The sequence below is a fragment of the Astatotilapia calliptera genome, chromosome 7, assembly GCF_964374335.1.
Source record: "Astatotilapia calliptera chromosome 7, fAstCal68.1, whole genome shotgun sequence".
Lineage (NCBI taxonomy): Eukaryota > Metazoa > Chordata > Actinopteri > Cichliformes > Cichlidae > Astatotilapia > Astatotilapia calliptera.
The window spans coordinates 35,149,755-35,174,934 of NC_137428.1; the positions used below are offsets into that span (position 1 = coordinate 35,149,755).

The window sequence follows — 25,180 nt, forward strand, 5'->3', positions numbered from 1 at the left end:
AGATAGAAGGAAACAGCCATAGCAAAAACAAAACTTAAAAGGTAAAGTGAGTAAAAATAAAAACCATATAACCAGCAAGAACTAGTAAATCCCATCAAAACCCGCACACAGCTGTAGCTCACATTTATGCGGCGTCACCAGCAGGTCCATGGTCTTCTGTGACAAGTTGGGCCACACTCGGTTTATTTCCCTCTTCAGGTCAGCATCGCACAAACGCTGTGCCAGCAAGCCTGAGGATGAGCCCACAAACATGTCACATCGCATCTGCACCAGAGAGTTCAGCGCCATTCACATTCACATCAAAGCTGTCAGGGCAGCTGCAAGGGATTCTGGCTTTTGTAGTTTTAGTCTCACCAGATGCCAGCTTGATCTCCAGGGCTGTGCGAATCAAGGCCATCAGGGTGGAGGTGAAATGCACTGTGTTGTCATCTGCAATTGGCATGTTCATCTTCACCAATCGCTACACAACAAATTAAAGGATTGCTTATCAATGCTGGATATATCTCATTTTAAAAGATTAAGAAACACCAGAACAACAAAGATTTGTTTTCATTAACTGGTATGATGATCTACAGTTACATGCTGTGGCAGCAAATAATGATTCATGACTATGTTATTTAATATAGACATATAGACAAGAGATGCCCATCACAACAGATAGAACAGAAAAATGCAGCAAATGCATCGACTAGAGAATCGTTAGGGAGTAAAAGAGTAAATATTTGGGGTGAGGTTAATAAAATAATTTTTGACTCCTATGTTTACTGTAAAATTAAAGTAAAAATGCAAAAAAAAAATATTTGAAAAAAGATAAATCAGTCATCACTTTGAATTATTTTAGTCCATCCAAATAAAGATTCACCCTTTTTTGCCACAACCTAACAGCAGTAAACAGAGCCGTTTATGGCTGCTGTCGTTGCTACGAGACTGCTACGTGGCACAGTTCTCCAAAAACCGAAAATATGATTAACTTATAATGCTAAGCACTGTGAGCCTTCACTGCTGTTGCTGCTGCTGGAAACATGCAGCAGCATGTCCTTCGTTCTCGAAATAGTCACTTAAGGAGGAGAAAGGAAAGGTCGCTGGTTGGCACGCAGCTCTTTAATCAGTTTGACAGAAAAACCAACCATCAAAATGTTAATGTGCTGAAAATGCTGCAAAAGATAAAAATCAAGCTGATATTTTCTATGTGCTTATGGTCTGTGGGGTTTATTCCTGCTATAATGTCCTAAAAACACTGAGCAAGGAACAGAAGACGGGGAATTTTGTTTAAAAAAATACACAAAAAAGGTCCTTGCTTGGTGTATTTAACTTTCACTGAAGCTGCACATTAATTTTATCTGAACATTCAAATGCTTTTTTGCCATAGACTGTACATAAAACCTATACACAGCCATTATCACTCAACAGTTAATGAGATTATTTTGTGAAACTTCAAACTCAGCAATTTTGCTGTTGCCGTATTGCCATTTCAAAACTGGATGACTGAGTAGCAGACCTGACTGAAACCAGTGTTTGAGATGACACACTTCCTTTTGCATTCATAGGAGTTCCCCCTGGTGGTCACAGGAAAGAATGCAGGCTTAAGGCACTACATCCATCTTTTATATACATTCTATGGTTCTGTGGTTTCACTTGTCCTCCATCACTTTAGGGCTAAATTACCTTATAGTTACATTACAATAGATACTTTTTTCTATAAGGAAAAAAAGTCCAAGTCAAATTTTAGTAAAATTAAAAACTGCACCAACTTTCACTCTGTATTTTTCTCCTACTTGTTCACACCGAACCTGTAATGGTTCTATTTTCTAAATAAAGAATCCAGAGCACCATTTTACTACAGTGATAAATTATTATTGTTCTATGTGAGAACAATGTGAATCTATTTAAATTGGAAATTTGTTTATAATACAGCTTCCACAACCTCAATTTGTCAGCACCATCAAAATGAGAATATTGGTTGGTTTAAACCAGTCAACCATTTCCAATCAGCTGGCTTCCAAACCTTTTTTTAATGATAAGTTTCTTTGTCTTGAAACATGAAAGAACAGGTCACTGCACCAGCATAAAAGAAATTAAATTTCACTTAGTTCTGGAAAGCCTTGCTGACATAATAAACTAATTAACTAATGATGACATTGATTATTACTTTTAATAGTTTAATGGCAGATTCTGAGGATTTGCTGCTTTTCTCTGTTTCATATTGTTCAAAATTGATTGTATTTAGAAATCTAGACAAAATTGGCACTTACAATGCAAGCTTCAGGTCCACTCTCAATACTTTCAAATTAAAAAGTATTTAAAATTGCTATTAGTAGCAATTGCTTGGCAGCGCTAAATATCAAATTTTAAAAAACAAACAACCATTTTAAAGAACGTTCACTGAATTAATTTTTCATCCATTGTAAAAAAGAAGAAACCAGCCAGCATAAATCCATGCCAGTGCAGCAATGCAATGATTCATGTACACATGCATTGATGAATATATAATAGGGATGGTGGAAGCATGCATGTATTGCATGTATGACTTTGAACTGCAACTGGAGAAAGTTCAGAGACAGCAGAAAAACAGGAAAGCTATAATTGATGGTTTTCACTTTCTTCAAGTGAAATGGACACAACACAGATATACAGAAAGAAGATGAAGAGATGGAGCGATTAGAGGCGAGTAAGAGGAGAATGAGGAGGAGGAGGGGGAGTTAGTGCCTGGACTGTAGAAAACATTGACACTTATGAAGTCTTGCTTCTGTAGTTCTCAGAAACAGACTGAATAAGAATAAAAGCTGAAGACACAAGATGAAGAAACACACCATCAAAAAGGTGCTAGATGCTGTTATGCAGAAAACATACGTGCAAAGACATAAGCTGCACATATAGACAGAAAAAGAAATCCTCAGAGAGGATACAATGTCTAAAGGGAGAGTGATGCTTTGCCTAAAGTCAGAACATAAAAGTGTAAACTAACGGGTAACAGGGACAACTGTGACTAGGATGATAACGCGTTCTTTAGAAACAAAGGGAGGTTAACAAAGAGTGTGATCAACAGCAAAGTGGTGGGAGTGAAGAAATAGAAAAAAATGGAAATGGGAAAGATAAAAATGCTAGCCTTGCTCTCAAGTGGACCGCTGCTCTCGCTTTGTTCATGTCTTTCCCTTCCGATTCACAAAAACAAGAGTTATATTTGGAGATGCAGCCACGTCAGACCCAGACATTTTTAACTGGGGCAAGGGCAGGGCTGCTTTAAATCTGATTCATTTCGACAGTTGCGCACATACTGGAACCACTCACATTAAGTCTGCATGCTAAGAGGTTAGCAGCCAGCACAGGGACTACCTGAGGATTGTCGAGGTATATACATATACTTGACTCCCACTTGAGAAGGATAAAAGGTGTTCTAATCACAGGACACATGGGAAAGGCTCCGTTATTCCGTTCAGTGATAAGATGATGGTGAAAATGTTTTAAAATGACTCATTTTGCAGGAATGAGAGATTCCTCAATAAATCCTTTTTAGCACATGAATCCAGATGGGATCCTTCAAGAAAAAAATTGCTAAATATTCTCTCTCTTTTTACAATTTTTTTTTCCATAAACCAGTAGTGATGGGATTTCCGGCTCTTTTTAGAGAACCGGCTCTTTCAGCTCCAAACTGGCTCTTCGGGTTGTTTTGTTGCTTTAATAAATTTATTATTAACAATAATATAAAATTATGCACAAAAGGAATTACTTTTTTTTTTACTATTTATATATGTTTATATATAAATATATGCGGTGGCCCCTAGAGACAAAACACGTACAAACTCCAAAACACATTTCTAGCGTTAACTTAACTTCAAAACAGAGCTACCTAGATCACTTAAATTACACAATTGAAAGCATGTGTGTATTGTTTGTGTATTTATACACAGGCACTCATATATATTCAAATAATTAAAAAAAAAAATTCATTCACCTGTTATTACCACACACCAAATCCGGTCGTTGGTACTTGCTGGCTTGTGTAGCCACTAGGTAACAAAAGCTCAACACTGTGCCCAGCATCCTGGAGCACTTCTGTTGTCTTTTGTACGTGTTTTGAGTTTTTACGTGTTTTGGAGTTCGTACGTGCTTTGTCTCTAGGGGCCACCGTAAATATACTTTTATTTATTCACTCCACATAAAATGTTATAAATAAATCATATAATACAAAAACCAGCTATTCACATTTCAACTTTTAACCATTTAAATTTTCAGCTTTTTCCTTTTAAACAAATTTAAAGTGAAACAACACAAAACACTGCAAACCACAACACAATTAAATATAAATTATAATATGAAAACAAAAAGAAGATGCATATTCTCTGTCATATGGGCCTGCATGACTGACTTTCTGAATCCTTTATCATCTGCAACTGAAAATAGTTGTGGATGATTACTATACCTTTCTAATGTGACGTTGTTGTCCCTGGCTCTCTTTCTCTCTCCCTCCCGCTCTGTTCCTGTGCTACAGCGCAAAGCACAAAGCTCGCGTGCTGAGTGAAGAGGCTATGGTTTAACAAATCACCAAATCTGGTACAATTTTCTCTATATGAACATAAAGTGTCAACCGGATTTCACCAAAGCCATCAGGAAAAGAAATCTAATTTAATGGTGATTTATCTGGATGTTGTCATCCCTTAAGACCTTTTGGAAACCTGGCAGATAATCAAAACACCAGGTTGTTTTGTTTTTTTACCATTTATCTTGTGGGGTATATCTTTAAAGGTATTTTCTTGATCTTACAGACATCAACAGTATTTCCAAAGTAACAAAATAATTGTCTGGGGAACAACCCGTTCTCTTATTCACTGAGTGTTTGTGTGGATCTTTGCACCCCTTTTTTCTTTTAAACCAAACATTTCCAGATGCAGATGACCCACAGCTGGATTATCCTACAGGTTGTCTGTTACTTGCTACTTGACCAAATCACAGAATGGCATGCATTAAGTTCATAAATGGTGTTCAGTCTCCACTAATCCTTGAGAAAAATGTCTCATCCAAATGGCTAGATGTTCTTTCCTCACAAGCTAGTCACTATCTTTATTTTTCTGTTAATTGGTGCTTGGCAGATGGTGTACAGTGGATTTAGCAGAGCGTGTTCGCTGAAAACAGCAACCTGCTGCTGGAAACAGGGGTGCCAAGACAGCCATAAAACCAAAACAATAAGCAAAAGCTCTGTGGAGTTGCAGAATACATAATGTGGTGTCAACATAGAAAGTAACGACAGGTTTAACTATCAAACAGAAAAAAAACATATTTTAGTTGATGCTGATGCCATTTTAATAACCAATACCTCCTATTTTCCAATGGAGAATTTGTGAATATGATGCTTTCCTCATCTCCCTGATTTATTTCTATTTATTACTGTTGCCTGGCCCTCTAGAGCAGACGAACAAAATGCACAGAAAACCCTCACAGAACAGGACAAGAGAGCCACACAAGTACACAGAAAGAACATCAGAACAGCAGGCCAGAAGATATCAGCTTTGACACACTGACAGAAGCCTGAAGATGTTTGACAGGTGAGCACAGGCAACCTGCGGTGGCTGCAGGAAGAAGGGATAAGGAAGGAGGAAGATGCGATTCTACCTTATAGGCGACTCGGGGCGGACATTTCTTTCCCAAACCTAGTGGAGGGGACATGTCCCGAAGCATCTCGTACATATCCCGGTAAGCTATGCGGCCACTTGTCAGGGAAAGGTTGGTAGGAGACCATGGAAGGAAGGATGAAGTTTCCCCAGGTGAGGAGGTGGAGTGGTAAAAGAAGAATGGGAAGTTATAACAGAAAGTGGCCAAACCAAAAAAAAAAAAAAAAGAGAAGGGAGAGGAAACACAGAAATCCTTGTTAATAAGATTTCCAGGATATGATGACCAGGAATGCCATCCTAGTTGAATTTACAGATTCAGGAATGGATTCCAGAGAAGGAAGGAGGGGAGGATGATCCAGAGGATTGCCTGTACAAAGATGAAAGGTTCCCAGTGGAAGGTATGCTTTAACAAATCTGAGTACATTTTTCTTTAAAGGAATACTCCTTGAAAAAACAATCTGTTTCAAGTAAATATTACTGCCTGTAACAAATTTTTAAAAGGCGAATGTAGAAAGTTTGAAGGCTACTTTACAAAAGCTGCAATGACATTATATTATATTATTTAAATAAATGCAGAAGTACCTGAAGACATTTATAAGAATAGTTTGGTGTACTTCCTTTCTTCTTTTCCACAATTCTGGGTAAGTGTAATATATTATCTATAAATCATAATCTGAAGCGGCCATTACCAGCGGTACAAACAGTTGACAGGGTGTATTTCTGCAGTAGCCAGGGCGCACGTGAAGAGATTTACTAAACTAGTCTTAAAAAATAAACAAGTGTAGTGGAAGAGTTAAGATGTTCTCATACCTAGAGCTGGATTACTCCAGTCTGACTCAGTTGACCCGGCTACTCTGCTGTATCACATGATACATACATTTATGGTTATATAGCTACAGCGTTTAGCTCAAACCTGTAGCATACAGCTGGTAGTTGAGTCAGATCGAGGTCGGGCCACGTTCTCACCATAACAGAATGTCTCTAGAGTGCATTTGGGAGGGGACAATCCAAGGGTTTTAGTGTTTCTATGGTTTTGATCTGCCTGAGCACAACTATTGTGTTCATGTGTGCACAAATCAACTGAATAGCACCAACTATGAAGATACCAAAGAGTAATGGATAAGCAGCTGTTATGGACTACCAAAATAAATGCATAAATTATTTAAACAGATTTTTAAAAATGATCAAAAAGTAATTAAAAACATTTTCACTAAAAACATTGCCAGCAGTTGCTATTGGTAGCTAAAAGTATGTAAACTGAAAATAAAACATCTTAGCTAAATAATCTTTTACAGATAAAAAAGATTAATTGTTAGATGAGACATGTATAAGATAAACATAAGGTTAAAATAGCTAAATAAGGTTATTAATGAAAAATTGGACATGATTACCTAAAACTATGGATAGAAACTATAGAGATGGAAATTGTTTGCAAATGAGAGATGAATGAAACATTACGTTAAATATATGAATTTAAATAAATAATTGTCACCTAAGCAGAACAGATGGATAGAATAATTGGCTAAAATTATAGTTAACAGTTCAAATTTATTAGCAAGTTGTTAGATAAAGTCTGATAGTTTTTCATGAGCTTAATGTCATTTATGCAGCCAGGAGTAAATGGGTACTTGAACATTTCAAAATTGATTTTAAATTTGAAATCAACAGTTTTGATGACGTCCAGGGCTCCTTAGGTGCCATGAAACTTAACATCTATGAATGTGTCTGATCTAAAACTTAAAATTTTTCAGTTTCACCTCTTAAGTTGGTGCTTATGAATCAAAAACGAGATGTTCAGTGGAGTATTCCTTTAACATGCACTCTTTTTCTGCATGCTAAGAGACAACAGCAGTAACCAAAGTGGAAACAAAGCACACAATGCTCTCGTCGTCACTCTTCTTTCACTCCTGTGTTTAGAAGCAGGAAAATATCTTAGACATGGCATCTGATGCCTTCCGTTTGAGGCTGACATGCTGCGTTGTTTCCTGCACTCGCCATGGTTACCTGCCGGCTGGTTAGTGGAGGATCGATGAGCATTTGTATGCATGTGTGTTCAGGTCATTCTCTGGCACCCCAGTGAATGAGAAGAGACACTGACAGTCTGAAACCATCACAGTCCCTTAAAAAACAAAAGGACTGTGGGGGAGGGCAAACCTTATAAGCCACCCTGCTGGGGCACTTCTTCCCCAGGCCCAGAGGAGGCGAGATAAAATGCAACAATTTGTACATATCCCGATAGCATATTCTCCCGCTGAAAGAGATGAGACATATTCGAGAGGTTAGGTTAAAGGTTATTCCATTTTATCTATTCATATTGATCTATTATCAGTCAGTGGACATTAACGAATAACTGTCAAGAAGAGGCAGTTAGAAGAAAAACAAATACAGCACAGGATCTTCATTGTTCAGTTTGTTTTACACTTCTCTTTTTTATACATCAGTGGATTTTTATTTTTGGGGGGGGGGAGAATTAAAAATGTGCAATGTGGCATAAATTCTGTAAGCTGCTGGTGCTACAAATTTGTCAGTACAACTATATACACTTATTGGCTGCTTATTAGTTATGATATTCTGTTGTCCAATTTTGGTGAGCCTGTGTGAACTGATAACTGACAGAAGTGGCATCCAGTGTGGTCTACTGCTGCTGTAGCCCATCTCTTCAAGGTTCTCCTGTGTTCCCACCAGGGAAGATCTTCTGCATAACATATATTCTTCATACTGGTTGTGACAAGTGGTTATCTGAGTTACTGTTGCTTTTCTATCAGTTTGACCCAATCTAACCATTCTCTCTGAGCTCTGGCGTCAACAAGCTGTTTTCACCCAGACAACTGCCACTCACTGGATGTTCTCCCTTTCTCAGACCGCTCTCTGCAAAACCTAGAGATGGTTGAGAGAGAAAATTCCAGGAGATCAGCAGTTTCTGAAATACCAGCATTTTTAGCACCAACAACAATGTTCAAATTGACTTATACAGTGGGATGCAAAAGTTTAGGCAACCTTGTTAATAGTCATTATTTTCCTGTATAAATCGTTGGTTGTTACAATACAAAAATATCAGTTAAATATATCATATAGGAGACACACACAGTGATATTTAAGAGGTGAAATGAAGTTTATTGGATTTACAGAAAGTGTGCAATAATTGGTTAAACAAAATCAGGCAGGTGCATAAATTTGGGCACTGTTGTCATTTTATTGATTCCAAAACCTTTAGAACTAATTATTGGAACTCAAATCGGCTTGGTAAGCTCAGTGACCCCTGACCTACATACACAGGTCAATCCAATAATGAGAAAGAGTATTTAAGGGGGTCAATTGTAAGTTTCTCTCCTCTTTTAATTTTTTCTGAAGAGTAGCAACATGGGGTCTCAAAACAACTCTCAAATGACCTGAAGACAAAGATTGTTCACCATCATGGTTTAGGGGAAGGATACAGAAAGCTGTCTCAGAGATTTGGACAAGCCAGCTTCATTCTGGAATAAGGTGCTGTGGACTGATGAAACTAAAATTGAGTTATTTGGGCATACCAAGGGGCGTTATGCATGGAGGAAAACGAACACAGCATTCCAAGAAAAACACCTGCTACCTACAGTAAAATATGGTGGTGGTTCCATGATGCTGTGGGGCTGCGTGGCCAGTGCAGGGACTGGGAATCTTGTCAAAGTTGAGGGACACATGGATTCCACTCAGTATCAGCAGATTCTGGAGACCAATGTCCAGGAATCAGTGACAAAGCTGAAGCTGCGCCGGGGCTGGATCTTTCAACAAGACAACGACCCGAAACACTGCTCAAAATCCACTAAGGCATTCATGCAGAGGAACAAGTACAATGTTCTGGAATCTCAGTCCCCAGACCTGAATACTATTGAAAATCTGTGGTGTGAGTTAAAGAGAGCTGTCCATGCTCAGAAGCCACCAAACCTGAATGAACTAGAGATGTTTTGTAAAGAGGAATGGTCCAAAATACCTTCAACCACAATCCAGACTCTCATTGGAACTTACAGGAAGCGTTTAGAGGCTGTAATTTCTGCAAAAGGCAGATCTACTAAATATTGATTTCATTTCTTTTTTTGTGGTGCCCAAATTTATGCACCTGCCTGATTTTGTTTAACCAAGTATTGCACACTTTCTGTAAATCCAATAAACTTAATTTCACTTCTTAAAAATCACTGTGTGTGTCTCCTGTATGATATATTTAACTGACATTTTTTATTGTAACAACCAACGATTTATACAGGAAAATAATGACTATTAACAAGGTTGCCCAAACTTTTGCATCCCACTGTATCACTTCTCCCGATTCTGATGTTCAGTTTTAATTTCAGGAATTCAGTGAGTATAGATTTTTGTTTTTGTTCAAAAAGTAGTTGAATTGTGTTTTGATAGTGACATGTTTCATTAAAGATGATCATAGTTTTTCAATAAAAATCAAAAGCCTGATTTTAAATTTCCCCCACAAGCTGGACTCTGGACTTCCAACTTGGTTTCACTGTGGAGGGATACAGAATACCGTAACCGGTGGCGAGAGGTGGATCTCACCAATTTTGATAAAAGCTGAAAACAATAAGCCTTAAATGTACTGACATAAAGAGAAGTTGTAGCAGTGGAGAATAAGCTGAATGTTACTGTAGGCACTTCTGAGAGCAGCTCATTTATATTCAAAGGAATAAATAATATTTCCTCCCCCGTAATGTCTGTCAGGTGATGATGATTTCATATTTCTCATCTCTCCTGGAGTCCCGACTCACTGACAAGGCTCCTGTGAAGCTTTCGTTAAAACTTAAGGAGCCTTTCATAATCTGAGACAGATTACTGTCTCACTCAAAACTTTTATAGTGTTTTATTAAAGGTAAACTGCTTCTGGTTGGTGTAAAGAGCAGCGAGGGTCGTGGCATGAACCTGTATTCCCCAACTGGATAGCTAGAAATAGTCTCTCTTCACACCACAGTGAGAGACTGAGTCGCTTTGGAGCTTATCAGCGAGGAGAGCTGAGTGGACGCCGAGTGGAACTCTGGATTTGCATGCATCAGTCCAACCAAAAGAGGGGATTGTCACCAGCTTCAGCCCAAACTCTGGGCTCAAGCTCAGAGTTATCCAGCTGGGACACAGAAGTCAATCTGAGACTGTTCTGCTTCCTAACTTGGCTTCCTTTCAAATGAAAACCACCTTTACCACTTCCTAACACTGGGGAGTAAAATGTAGCAAAGTCAGAAAAGGCTCCTACCAAGCAGCAGGGTCATACTCTGCCCACACACGTATGAATTCATCAAGGTGATGAGGCCCCAGGATGGAGGCGTCCCTGGTAAGGTACTCAAAATTGTCCATGATGACCGCAACAAAGAGGTTCAACATCTGGTAAATGACATCACAGTAAAGTGAAATAAATTGCATACATGTTGATTAATAGGAACATTGGTATTAATTTAAGCTATTACCTAAACTTTTTTTTTTTTAAACTGCACAGTACTGTGGTGATTATATAGCCTATGCATTCTTCTTTAAAGGAATGCTTTACACATTCATTAAAAAACACATATTTATATTACTAGATAACATTTTGTTATGCATGCATTTAATTTTATCCATTCTCTGTATAAATTGGAGAGTTCAAAATTAGCTTTGCTACCAACTTTATTGCCTCATATTGGCAACACTACTGGGCTATTAAAGGCAATAATCAGGTCTTATAAAAATGTTCTATGAATGTATTTGTCTGTGTCACTGAATTAGATTTATGAAAAGAGCATAAAAAGCAGTTAAACAGACTGTTATCTACAGGGGTTTGTATCCTCAGCAGCACCTCATTTACATTTAATTCCTATTGTTCTCTTTAACTCGCTGTTACTTGCAGCATTCTTCTGAGACTTTCAGAATAAGAACATTAAACGTCTGGAAAACGTATGTCGATGAAAACACGCAGTAGGACGAGGTATTTACCAGAAAGGAGCAGAGGAAGATGAAGGAGACAAAGTAGAAATAGGCAAAGTCACTGCCACACTCGTCTCCTGCAGTTCCCGAGAGCTTATCGCACGGCCGGTTACTGAGGCATGCTAGCATGATCTCATGCCACGCCTCGCCTGTTGCGCTCCTGAAAGATGCACAAGTAAAGATACAGGAGTGAAAAGTGAATGTGAGTGCTTGAGTTAGTTTGACCCAAAATCATTGGATTATCTGAGCTGCCAGAACTATTAGAGCATGGAAGCAGGGTTACCTGAAGAGAAGGGTCAAGGCCTGGAAAAAGGTCTGGAAGTTGTTGTGGTGGTTTATGGCGTTCTCCTCATTCAGCTCAATGTTACCAAACACCTGCAGCAACAAAGGAGGTGTTATAGATTATGTGAACTGTTTTTAACCCAATAATTTAAATTATAAGAAACCCCTGTAGTACAAACCAAGGTCGTTGAAAAGCATTTTTTCTCAGTCTTACTCTGGTCCTTTATAAAAACCTGTGTTATAATATTAGCTGTAAGAAATATACTTGGTAAGAGATTTATGAATTATAACCCAAAGTCAAATAAACACATGAGGCTTCGGCTGATTTCACAGCAGAAGGCTCAGCTGGATGGAGATTATACATTTCCCGCCCTACACTGAGTTGCTGTGTTCAGACCTGTGACATTGCTATGTAAGACTTACATGTAAAACTATGTCCCTCTCTTTTCCGTATATATAATGCATTATTTATATTAAATGCCCCAGTTGTTGTCACATTGTAGAAATGTTGAAAATGTGTTTCACATTCAATTATAATCTGCCAATAAACAGTATACTTACAATTCCCAGTGTGGACCTTTCTGTCTTTGTTAAGTTTCTTCACTGAATATAATAGGTACTAATGGATGCCATAAACAGTGGTTTATGGATGTAATTTGAATATGAAATATAATTATATTGTGGCCTTGTACAAACTGCTTTTGTAAGCCAATAAAGCTAGAGCTAATTTTCCTTCTTTGTGTATATACGTTATCTGTCATTAACTGTGTAATGTTGCGTGCATTGCAACTACTTATTGCATACATTGTGCAGATACAGGCTTATAATTTATCTCAAGCATTACTCGTTTATGCTATGTCAGCATAGTTTAATGCAAATGTCGTTCCAGGAAACCATTTCTGACCTGAACTGGAACTGAATGGCAGACACAAAGAGAGTAGATAGCTGTCATAACTCATGGTTATCCTGGTGTCAGTCCAATAAAACATCCCAGAGGCCTTTTTAAAATATTTATTTGCCTCTTGGCAAGTCCATCCTGCTGACCTATAAACACCAGCTGCTATACCCAGGAGACCCGTGATAGCAGTCACCTATGCAGGTAGCATCTTGTCCATCCATTTTTTCAGGAAAAACATATTGGAATCCTTTATATCAGCTGCCTCAAAAATAAAGAATAATCCACTCTGAAAACACATTTAGTCTGTGCTTAAGTTTATAATGTAATATCTTTACCAGGACTGTATCAAAAGTGTAGAAAACAGTCATATAGCAATGCCAGACACATTTTTCTTGTGGTTGCTGTACATGACAAAATGCATTAAATTTAAAGAACACAGGAAACATCTGGGAAGGTAGCATTTATCCAGCACAGAAGTTCTGTTAGTCTGCAGTCAACAACGACTATTAATCAATTATATTCAAGCTGCAGCGTCAGTGGCTGAAAAATGAAGTGTCACGCTGAAGTGTTACAAACTGCAGTTCCTTGATGTTCCTTGTGACTGACTTCCACATGCAAGTATTTCAAATCGTCAAACTTTAGAGCAGAAATAAAGAAGCAAAAACTCTGCGTAGTTCCAAACATCTGTCTAGCAGAGATTCATCTGTTCTCTCATGCTAACAGGTTATCTCAGCCCTGCACTGTCATAACACTTACTGTAGCACACACGACATCACTTCATTGCACTGCACTGTTTGCCACACTGTTACACTGAGCCATTTGAATGTCAGCTGGTATTTGCTTTGAACTTTTTGGAACATTTAGGAAGAAAGTTTTTTTATTGTTTCTTCTGCTTCGTTGACTTAGAAATATTCAATTGTTTTATTTTCAGTTAAGAGTCGTTTTAATCTCATCACCTGCATCCACGAGGTTTTTAATAGTGGTTTGAAGCATCAAAAGTGGTCATGTGTCATTCTGTCTGTAAACACGATACCGCGTGTGAAGTTTTGGATGAATTCAGATCAAACTTTGTAGAAGTGTAGAGTGGGGTTAATGACTTACTTGAATGATTTACTGATTGATGATTTATTGGTTAAAAATGGACAAAAAGCTCTTACAAAGTTCTTACAAGCGCGGTGTGTAAAGATTTAAAATATCATGTAACATTTGACCTCTGACCCCTGCTTAGATCAGTCAATAGACTGATCTAAACATCAAAACGATAATAATTCTATATAGAGCTATTTAAAACTGTGTTTCTTACTGACAGTGTTTTTATAGGGAAATTATAAAAATCACATTCCTATACTATGGCGTCACTGTTTAAATACATAACAATTTCAATGTTTAATGTATAATGTTAAAATAACTAAAAATAAATAAATCAACAGAAAAAAAAACTATGCTTAAATTTTTTTTCCCCTTTATATTTTTTTTATTAAACATTTCAGTGAATTTTAGTAAACAAGGAGATTTACTATATGTCAGGTAGATTAAAATGGCTTTCAACAGAGTAAATAAGAAAAACCTGGAATTTGTACTTTTCTTTTTTTTTTACTGCACTAGAAACTTCTGACAGCAAGTTTAAAAGCAGCAAACTAAGCAAAATTAATATCTATAAAATACAACACTTTTCCCTTGAAAGTAAATACTGCTCAGCGAGTGAGCTCTCTTTTTGGAGGTTTGAGCTTTTGGAATTTTTCATGTTAAAATAATTATACATTTGGTTTTATCAAGCTGCAATGTACTTATTTTAGGTGTTTATCATATGTTTGGTGTGTTTTTAACTGCTGTGACAAAAGGATTTTCCCACTGTGAGATAAACTATTTCTGAAAATTACTTCCTGTGCAGTTAATTACACCAAAAGCCAGTCTAGGAAGTTTGTGGACCTGTTTTAGTGGAGGAAATGCTTTAAATTTGTATTTCACTTATCATTAATTAGATGGTATCTGATTCCCCAATATAGTCTATGAGTGCTAACCAGGCTTGCTGACTGATAAATTCACGCTGGTCTAAATGTAGTCAACTGTGGCTTCAAAAACCAAGATGGCAATGACCATAAAACAAAATGAATCCACTAACCAACGGGTAAATTCCTGGTAGCTACTATACATCCATCTTTTATACAGAGCATTTGGTTAAAATGATGCCAATCACTATACTGGACATCAAATTAAGAGAAATGGTGAAATGCCAGTTAAACACAAGCTAATGTGTAGTCACACCCACTCAGGTCATTCACTGATAGGCTACTGGGAAATCTTCACGTTGCAGAAGGCATATTTAATCGAATCATGAAATTCAGATGTGCTTTATGCACATGATGACTTACCTGCATTCCTATGATGGCGTAGATAAAGAACAGCATGGCAATGAGTAGGCAGACATATGGCAGGGCCTGAAAGCATACACATGAATACAGTCTGAGCACACTCATATACTGCATGGCACCAGCAATATCCATTTTATACACACCCAGACACACATGGGGCACAGCGCCTCTTTGATCTCTTCCTCTGTGTTTGTATGCACGTACACACTCATAAATCGGATTCTCTACAGAGCAACAAGCACCCTTCTAACATTTTACAGTATTTATTTAAGAACCCGAGCAACGAACCTGACCTGCTGGGTTGATTCTTTTCAACCAACTATTTATATGGCTGCAAGAAGGCGGCGAACATCTGTTGTAATTAAATAGCCACCTTTTAACACTCTGAAGCTACTGTCCATTTTCATTGGGCTTAAAAGCTCTCACCACTGACATTAAAGCTGCTATAAATTCCCTGTGCTGTGGCCCCAGCGCTCCACATTTAACTCAACTTGTCCCAGGGGATTTAGAGAACAAAACTGGCACGGTGTGAAAATCTAAACTGCTGTCTGCTGAGAGCTATTTTGTTCAATTTGAACAGGAAAAAGCATGCCTAGGCCTGTTTTTTGAACCCTTTATTCCACTAGTTGTATTGTATGAGATATACTTTCATGCAAGAGCAAATAAATCTGGCTCAGATTGCCAGCCCGTGTGTCTTTCCAAATTTACAGTTTCTTTCTGCAAGTTTACACACTTACCGAGATGCTTCAGACTCTAACTCGGATGTTTATAATGTTTCTATGTTACTCAGTTTTTTCCTTACCTTGAACGACTGAACGAATGTCCACAGCAGGATGCGAATAGTGTAGCCTTGTCGCAGAAGCTTGATGAGACGAGCTGCTCTGAACAGCCTCAGGAAACTCAGGTTGATTTTTTCTTTCTGGGAAAGACAAACAAATGATCTGTTATTATGTAACAGATTTGAGGATATTTTTATTAACAATTTATTAAGCTGGTAGCATACTGCAGTACATTTTTGTAGACGATTTCAGGTTTTTTTGTTTTGTTTTTGCTAGAGGGAAAAAATGCGTACTGAGATTTACAGTAAAACTCTATTTTAATGTTCTCCAAACTAACCATGTACAAGTTGATCTAATAGCAGAAAGAGTAAATAAATAAATAACAATTAGCATCAATAACCTGAAAATCAGTTACAAGGACTAAAAATGCGTGACAGAGTAGCCAAAGTCAAAAGAAGAACTATGAGAGAACTCCAGAAAGGTTGCAAAACTATTGCTCAAAGCCACTTTTAAAACTGACAAGAATGTCTGTCTCCCTGGAAGCAGAATACAAAGAAATGAGGGGTTGCCAAAGACTTTTAACCACTACTCTCTTAGACATCCATCCTATGATCTTTTAGGATAGGTTTCAGTCCTCCTGCAACCCTGAACTGATTAAGCAAGTAAAAAAATGGATACTTGGATGGATCAGTGGGATGATATACTGATAAATCTGATATAATCTAGAAGCAATGCAGACAAACTAATATTAACAAGGTTATTATAATAAACTAAAACTGAAATTAAAACTAACTGAAACTAAACTGAATTAAAAACAAACTGTCAAAATAAAATAAAAATAAAAAAATAATTAGAAAGTACAAAACTGTATTAGCTCTAATCCTAATTGATCCTTTCGTAGCTCAGAACTGATCCAGCTGAATGAAATGACATTAGCTGAACACAGCATACACAAGGCAGGCCAAGAAGTATAGCTCAACCCAAATCCAAGCACATCAACTGATTTTGTTAAAGCCAAAGCAAATGTACGCTATTTAAGTTACTGCCTACAGTAGCTGCACATCTGAAAACTGCTTTGCAACCCACCTCCACCTTCGCACCTCCTTTTCACACTGAATCAGTGTCAAGTCTGTTGCCACTGTTTTGTACAGGGAGCTTTGCTGCTGCTCTCACAGCCTTTGGCTGTATGCACATGGAAGGTCAGAAAGGTGCCAGAAAAACGCCAGGCTGCCAAATATAAATTACTGCTGATGGAAATAACAACGTTCTTTTCACTGTAGTGGATCTGACTGAACTGTACATTTTCACATTAAGGGCTTATGTAACAGTAATTGCCGTAGAAGGTCTGATTACTGTTAAAGCACACATTTCATGCTACATTGGTTTAAAAGGTCTTAATTTATATCATCTCACATTCAAGGTGTAGTTAGACACTTTAAACTAAAGCCGTGGAAGAGAACAGCACACGGTGACGGGGGAACTGACAAAATCAGTGGCCAACAAGGAAAGCCACTTACCGTCTAGAGGTGTCAGATGTGACAGAAGGGGCAGAGTGAGGGCACAGGCGCCAGGAAAGACACAGCAGAAGATGAAAAACAGTGGGGGGAAAAAAGCAGCGAGAGAAACAGAGAAGAAGACTAATGATCACAGGAAGAGAAAGTCACACAAAAGCTGACTTTGCAACACAGAAAGCTAAAGTATCCTGCCTCAGTCCTCAAGCTGCACAAATACTTTGCATCTGCTGTGATTAAAAATATGAAACTAAATGTTCAAGACTGTAAAGTTTAATGTTCAAGTCGTGTGGCTTCCCTTGCTTCATGTATAGATTTTTATGATGTCATATTTTTTTCTATGGACTTGTTTGGCTGATTCGAGGACTGAGACTAAGAGTACAGCAAAGCATGACATCCACACTGATGATTTTGAAGCTGGAAAAAAAAATTCTGACATTAAGCAAAAACACATGCAAATTAATGCTACAGCAGCTCAAATTTTAGCGAAAGTCAGAACAGCAACTAAATGAGTAATTGACAGTTGGGAGGAATTGGTGATATTTCGGACTTTCAAACTTTGAACAACAACACCCCCCCCAAAAAATAAAATAATAATAGAAAATGTGAAATCAGCAGTCTGGGTTGTCAGAGTTTTTGACAGTCCAGGCTGCTTTGGTGGGTATTTTTCATAACTTTTTTTTCTGGCTTTTTATAGACAAAAACATAAAAAAAAAAAGAAAGAAAATAGATTAATCATAATAACAGTATTTGAACGCTTGCATGCCCAGAGTAAATCACTTCCACTGTAGCAAAATATTAACTTTGATTAGTCCATTATTGTGATAACAGTTTCCCTGATTGGACTAAATCTGCTTCCTGTGTCACAGCATGCTGCTTTGCTGCTTTGCCGTTGTGATCCTACAGCTATGAGCAAGCACTGAATTTTTGTACCCATGTAGGAAGTGACCCATGGGTGCATGCGATGAGAAATGTAACTCTTACATTTATCTCTGTGCACAAAATGTCTGTAATGCTTCCAATCACAGTCACAAAGTCAAACACATTCCAGGGCTCTTTCAGGTAGTTCTAAAAGAAAGAGAAAGAAGAAAAGTGGATGTTATAGTTAACCTTTAAAGATTTTATACAGTGTCTTCGTCATAACTAACTGCTTTTAAAACGCTTTCCACCCTTTCAAGTGTACATTCAAATGAAAAACTGTAGAGCCTTCATTCAAAGGGCTTTACAAGTTGGCTCTTGTTCACATTCACAGTCATAAACTGAGAGAATTACAATATTTACACATGTCATGGAAAACCATAAAACATGAAACTAACTGGGTTGACCTGTCTGGTGAATGTGAATGCGTTTGTGTAGGTGGATGTGTGTGTGTTTGTTTGTGGTGTCATTTGTAAAGTAAATATGGGCACTCCATTCTGATCAGTGTATGCGTATGTTTGTGCTGCGTTATATTTGTGTATATTTATTGTACAAAATGAAAATACCCTGATGCTTAGCACTAATAAGGAGGTATCTGTCCATTGCACTCCATTCAGTTTTTAGATGTAACTGACGACTTACCACACTCTACTCTAAATATGGTCCAAAGGTATAAGATATTAAATTTAGCTTTAATCTAATAATAAAAAATCGGGAGCTCAGGATTATCAAAAGATGTGAACAATTGTAATCCATAACTGAACTTTTAATAGATATGTCAAAGTTGACTATTATATAATTTTCCCTGCTCTAACCACAATAAACCAAGTTCTAATGCCAGTTTAAAAACCTGTTTAATTATAGATTACGTAAATTATTACTATTGAGCTATTCCTTTATTCTTATGTAGTTAATTTAATCTTTTTAATAAACTGACCAGACTGGCAGCACTGTGATTTTCCCAAATTCATACTAAGACATCTAATCCAAGCAGACATTCTATGATCCATTTTCCAGCAACATCCCCCTACACTGCCTCATTTGAACGAGTCTCCTGTGCACGAATATGTGGGCAAATTTTAATACAGATCTAGATATGAAAAAGTTGCAGACACAGATACAAAGTTGAGGCACACAAAAAGTATTCAAATGAGCACACTTCAAAGAATAAAGACTAGCCATGTCCCTGAGCACACAAATCAACTTTATATGTGCCTACATTACACACATTCACACACATAAATGCTAAATGCACATCTTTTGCATAACTTCTGAGGCTCTTCAGACTGGTCAGTCATCCTGTTCCTCGGGGCAGAGGCTGCTGCCAGGTCCTGCAGCTGCTTTTTGAAGAGCTACAGTGGCAGCAGAGCATTTATAATGGCAGATGTGAGTGCAGTCATCTGGGCTTAACAGCTAAACAGGTGGAGGTAAGTGGTGTGTGAGAAAAGCTATTTAATAAATGGGCCTCGCAAATGGAATAGAGCCTAAGATGAAATGCTTCGCTGGAGGCCAGACGGCGCCACATTGAGAGATTTATTTCCTTTGTGCACTCTTCTGTTTATCTCCCTCTTTTGTTTTTTTTGTTAGCTAACTCTTCCTCTTTCTGAAATGAATGCACTTTAAGAAGATCCATACAGTCTTCTTAAAGTGAGACTGTCACTGACTAAAAGATACCTTGAAATCAACTCAACCTTTAGAAGAACCAAATCACTTAACCCTTTAAGTGTAAACTGGAACATTTCAAAACCATCAACAGCTGCTGGCAGAGTACAGCACAGTATACAGACTTACAAAGACAACTCACCAGTGGATTGAAGGCAATAATTTTGAGGATGCACTCGAGTGTGAAGAGGCCCGTGAAGACGATGTTTAAGTATTTCAGCATGGACTCGTACACATCTGGAGCGCCATAGAACTGAGGGCAGAAGATGAAACACGAAACACTGAATATCTGCTCTTTAATATCTTTAATTATATTAACAATAAATGTGTGTAAAATTGACTCCCGTTATTTATTGCACACTTAATGCATGGATCAGACAGCCTCTGTACATGATACTGAAAACTACAGCTGTAAACGCAACACCAAAACACTGCAGATCCTTTTTATTCATGTTTATTCACTCCTGTTCTGTTCTGGACTGCTTCCACCCACCAGAGACATCTGCATCTGTCAGGTCTGGCTTATTAAATTTTAAACATCTTACATATCAGAAAAGGCTTGTATTGCAACTGCATGTGATTTCACTGACATTGAAATGGGATTGTATGTATCTGCAGAGTTCATGCAAGACTGCCATAAAGACGCCACAATCCTCTTTAGCCATGCATCATAGAGATAAAATAGGACTGCACATGATCAACTATTGCTGCTGCTTGGTTTTGAATATAGAACTCACTGGGAACAAAACGCTTCAGGACTCAACCCATAACAAGATTCTAACCATCTCCTCTATGAGGTCGTGCACCTCTCAAATGCCTTTTTAATCACCCTCTTATGGTCCTGCTCTGTTTATATTTGCTCTATGATATCACCATATAATCAGGATCTTGGGGGGGGGGGGACATAACTAGGAACAGCTTGTGCCCAGAGGATTGACTGTGATATGGCACCAACACTAGCACCTAAGTTTGTCTCCATGGAAATTTTAATTACATTTTTAGTTGACGTTTCCCTCCATGAATCACCACCAGGGCTGGACTGGGACAAAAAAATCAGCCTGGGCATTTTGACTAGTGACCGGCTCACCATGGTATTATAGGAAAAGCCATAAAGCCTTTATAATAATAATAATGGATTGGATTTATATAGCGCTTTTCAAAGCACCCAAAGCGCTTTACAATACCACTATTCATTCACTCTCACATTCACACACTGGTGGAGGCAAACTACAGTTGTAGCCACAGCTGCCCTGGGGCAGACTGACAGAAGCGAGGCTGCCATATCGCGCCATCGGCCCCTCTGGCCAACACCAGTAGGCAAGTAGGGTAAAGTGTCTTGCCCAAGGACACAACGACCAGGACAGAGAGCCCAGGGATCGAACCGGCGACCTTCCGGTTACAGATGCGATTCCCAATCCCTGAGCCACGGTCCCTATTCTGGTATTCTAAACAGTACTTAGCAAAAATATAAAACAACCTAATTTATAAATACATATACCTAACTAATAGGGTTGCCAACTCCCAGCAAAAAAAGAAAAGAAAAAAAATAGGGAACTATTCCCGTACCCTCTGCCTCGATGCTTAATTGACAAAATTGATTTTAATTTAATGCACGTATAAAACAAATGCACAGAAATCTATGATTTTTCTCCAGTAATTAAATAGATTCAACATCTTTCTTCAACAGAATTGCAGACTGCACAGATGGTACCTTCCCAAAGGAAAGAATACTATAACTTACTAGGGTATATACTAGACTTGATATTTACTGAATACAATCATGGATTTCTATACATTTTACATTAGATAAAAACTTTGGTTATAAGATTCAGATAATTATTTATTAAAAGCTAGACATTTTAAATGAGAATAAGAAATAAAAGTATTTCTTTGTGCCCCCCTTTCCCTGTTAATGCCCTACCTGGCCCCCTGGCAAAACTTTCCGAGACCCGCCCCTGCACAGTTACCAGCTGTCAGCTACGTAGAAAAGGATGCTGGTGTTATTTGTCTCTCAGAAACAGTTCATAACTTCCCTTCAACTCATCCATGTCACCTAAAAGGTAAACCTGTTTCTCCATCACCTGTTCAGCTCTGATGATTCAGTAAGGACATCTCCTGGTTTCATGTTTCCCTCTCACCAGATAACCAAACTATATCATGACCAGCAGCTTTACAGCTGTGGCTCCAGCAAACATCAGCTGATACTAGAAATTAATATTAAATAAATTCTAACAACAGCTGATCAAGCTTAAACGTGCTGCTGTTGTTTAGCGCGACCTCCGCTGGGTTCCTCCTCCTCGGCTGTAATTGGTCCAGCCCAGAGTCGATCATGACCAACTGGCCAATCCACCACCATTCATTTATACCGTTAAAAAAAGAAAAGAAATAAAACCCCATCGGCCCATAAAAACGAAAAATCACAAGCATCCTCGTGATCTGCCCGATGGCCAGTCCAGCCCTGATCACCACCTCATTGTGGTGGAGGGTTTTGCATGTTCTAGTGAGTCAGCCCTGGTAGGGTCTCCCAAAGCAAAATGGTCCTGGGTGAAGGGCCAGACAAAGAGTGAAAACACCTGTGATATCCAAAAGATCAAGGAACCATGTCTTGAACATTCAATATTTAGTATTTACTGTTACTTACACTTATCTAGGTTATTGCAATGGTGCTGTGTTTATCGTGTTTCCTCGTTTTGCTTGTTTTCTCTTTTTTGGGGCATCTTTCTCGGCCTTCAGACAATAATTTTGATGGCTAAAGAACCAAACGGGAAAGGCAAAAAAAAAAAGAAAAAGAAAAAGAAAAAAAAGAATGGACATTCCAGACAGGTTTCTGAAAATTACAGCCATGTAGGATGCAGTTCAGAGCTTCCCAAAGAGACGACCTTGAAGGTGAACAAGAGCTAAACTTAGGGTTTATCAGGATTCATTGTTAGTTTCCATGGCTCCATAATGGCAGAAAAAAATCATTCAGACCAGATGAGATAACCCGGATTACCTGAATAATTAGAAGACGAGTAAAGGAAATGGATAAAATACAAGCTCTTTTGCCTCAAACTAGAAAGTAATGTAATGTAAAGTGTCAATAGTCAGTTGCTAACAACAGTACGTCTTAATGCCAGACCACAGTTGTTTTCATTATTGCCTTTAAAAGTAAAAGATTGAATGGTCGTTTATAAAAACATCTCCTGTAATCCTTTTTGATATTTCAACAGTCTGTTGTATCAAATTGGGAACTCCATAACTATCGCTGAACCAATGCACTACTTTCTCTGCCTCAGAGGTGTCTGAAGGGAACTGTCACATGCCTCATTAGTGGGAGAAAAAACCGACCTTCATCATCAGCACGACGGTGTTGAGGGCGATCAAAGTCATGATGGCATACTCAAAAGGAGACGACACCACAAATTTCCACATTTTGTACTGGAAGGACTGCTTGTTCTCTGGCATGTATCTCGTCAGCGGCTTGGCATTGATGGCAAAGTCAATACAAGCCCTCTGAGAGTTGAAAAGACAAAACAAAACAGATCGGGTAAGAAAACTCTCTGATGCAACAACTTTATATCTTTCATCAGAGAGAAGAATTCAAAGTTTTTAAAATAAACAACAGCTGGCATACCACTACGGGCTTTTCTAAGTGTTTTGTAATGTTAAAAGAAGATACCACAAATTAAAGTTCTCTGATCACTAGCCAATACATCATAGAAAAAAAACAGCAGGGTTTTCACAAAGTCCCTGTGAAGAAGAGATGAAGGGAGTGAGAAGATAAGCCCTGCTGCTTTCTTTTTAAGAGCAGGGAATTGTCATGTTTAATGTGATTTGCATAGAAGAGACATTTAGAAGAGGATCGGCATGAGTGCTAGTGTCTCTGAAGAAATTACCAGTGTCTTTGTAATTTGTGTTTTCTTCTTCTTCCCAGAACACCCCCCACAAAAAAAGAAAAAAAAAACCCCACAATAAAGTGCTTCACTTTCCACTCTCACCTCATTCTTTTCCAATGTACATTCCGACATGGCCTTGTCTCCCTGCTCCTGAAAAGTTATGATAATCAAAGCTACGAATATGTTGACAAAGAAGAAAGGAAACACCACAAAGTAGACCACATAAAAGATAGATGTCTCCATGCGAAAGCCTGGACTGGGGCCCTGGTCCTCATATGTGGCATCCACAGAGTGCTTCAGGACACTAAAAAGAAGGAAAGACTAAAATCATTTTCAAAACTGATGTAGATTTATTCCCAAGTTTTACTAAACAACGCATTTTGAGCAGGTTTTGGTTGCTTGCAGGCCAATGGATCAAAAGAAAAATAACAGAAGAGATTTTCACATTTAAAGATAAAACAGAACCATCTTGAAAAGGATAATATTCTGATTACGCCCAGAAACCTTGAAAAATTGACCAATACCAGCAGAGGCTAAACGCACATCCACATCAACTGAATCAACTGGATGTGGTAACCATAGCAATTGGATATAGTACCCATAGAAAGTCAATGACATTCAGCGACTTTGAGCAACAAAACCTTCCTTCACTTTGAGGCAAGCGATTGAAGTGACTACCAATGAGAAAAATGGTAAATACATTGGAGGTTTACCTAGGCAACTGGAGCTTAGAATATCTGTTATCGGCCGAACATCAGCGCTTCCTATGTCCAACCCTTAAATGTGTGACCCTTTAGTCAGCAGATGAGGTTCCTTCCACGTCTTCTGTTTAATTTATTAATAATATTTCTTTTCTTTTTCTTTTATACATTATCATTTTAGGTTAAGGCTTCTAGGTTAAGAACAAAACGTTATAAGGCTGTGTCTCTATCACTCATATTGCAGTATCTACAGGTGCAATGTACTAGCATAAAACCAATCAAGAGTCCTTCCTTGTGATTATGGTCTTACTGAGCTGTCACAGCTTGTTAGAAAGTCTGTGATTTTCAGCTGTCATGACAAGCTCACTCAGTTTAGCAATCTACTTTTCATTTTCAGGTAAGTACATGAAATGCCAAAAAGCAAACAGGCATCAACGACCTTTGACAGAGACAACGATGAATCTGCTTGTGGTACTTCAGCTCAAGCAAAGGCGTTAACACTTAGACCCCCACGGCAACATTATTTTGCGTTTCTACCTCTAGGCACAGAATGACAGACTGACATCTATGCAATGAAACTTGATTGCATATTAACAGAATGCACAGTAATTACATCTGGGATAAATCAGGTAATTTAAACTGCACAGT

The 25,180-nt window shown here is 38.1% G+C and overlaps 1 protein-coding gene across 1 annotated transcript in view; it reads right to left on the bottom strand.

Annotated features, from left to right (window-relative positions):
* cacna1bb (calcium channel, voltage-dependent, N type, alpha 1B subunit, b) overlaps positions 1-25,180 on the bottom strand; it is a 157,877-nt gene that overhangs the window by 18,403 nt on the left and 114,294 nt on the right. The window contains exons 28-39 of the mRNA XM_080303293.1: positions 23,934-24,135; positions 23,284-23,448; positions 20,099-20,209; positions 18,361-18,444; positions 15,889-16,005; positions 15,087-15,152; positions 11,818-11,909; positions 11,544-11,694; positions 10,831-10,958; positions 5,608-5,704; positions 355-460; positions 123-230 (exon numbers count right to left, since the gene is read on the bottom strand). Of these exons, the coding sequence (XP_080159419.1) occupies positions 123-230; positions 355-460; positions 5,608-5,704; positions 10,831-10,958; positions 11,544-11,694; positions 11,818-11,909; positions 15,087-15,152; positions 15,889-16,005; positions 18,361-18,444; positions 20,099-20,209; positions 23,284-23,448; positions 23,934-24,135 (1,427 nt within the window). The remainder of the gene's footprint in view (positions 1-122; positions 231-354; positions 461-5,607; positions 5,705-10,830; positions 10,959-11,543; positions 11,695-11,817; positions 11,910-15,086; positions 15,153-15,888; positions 16,006-18,360; positions 18,445-20,098; positions 20,210-23,283; positions 23,449-23,933; positions 24,136-25,180) is intronic.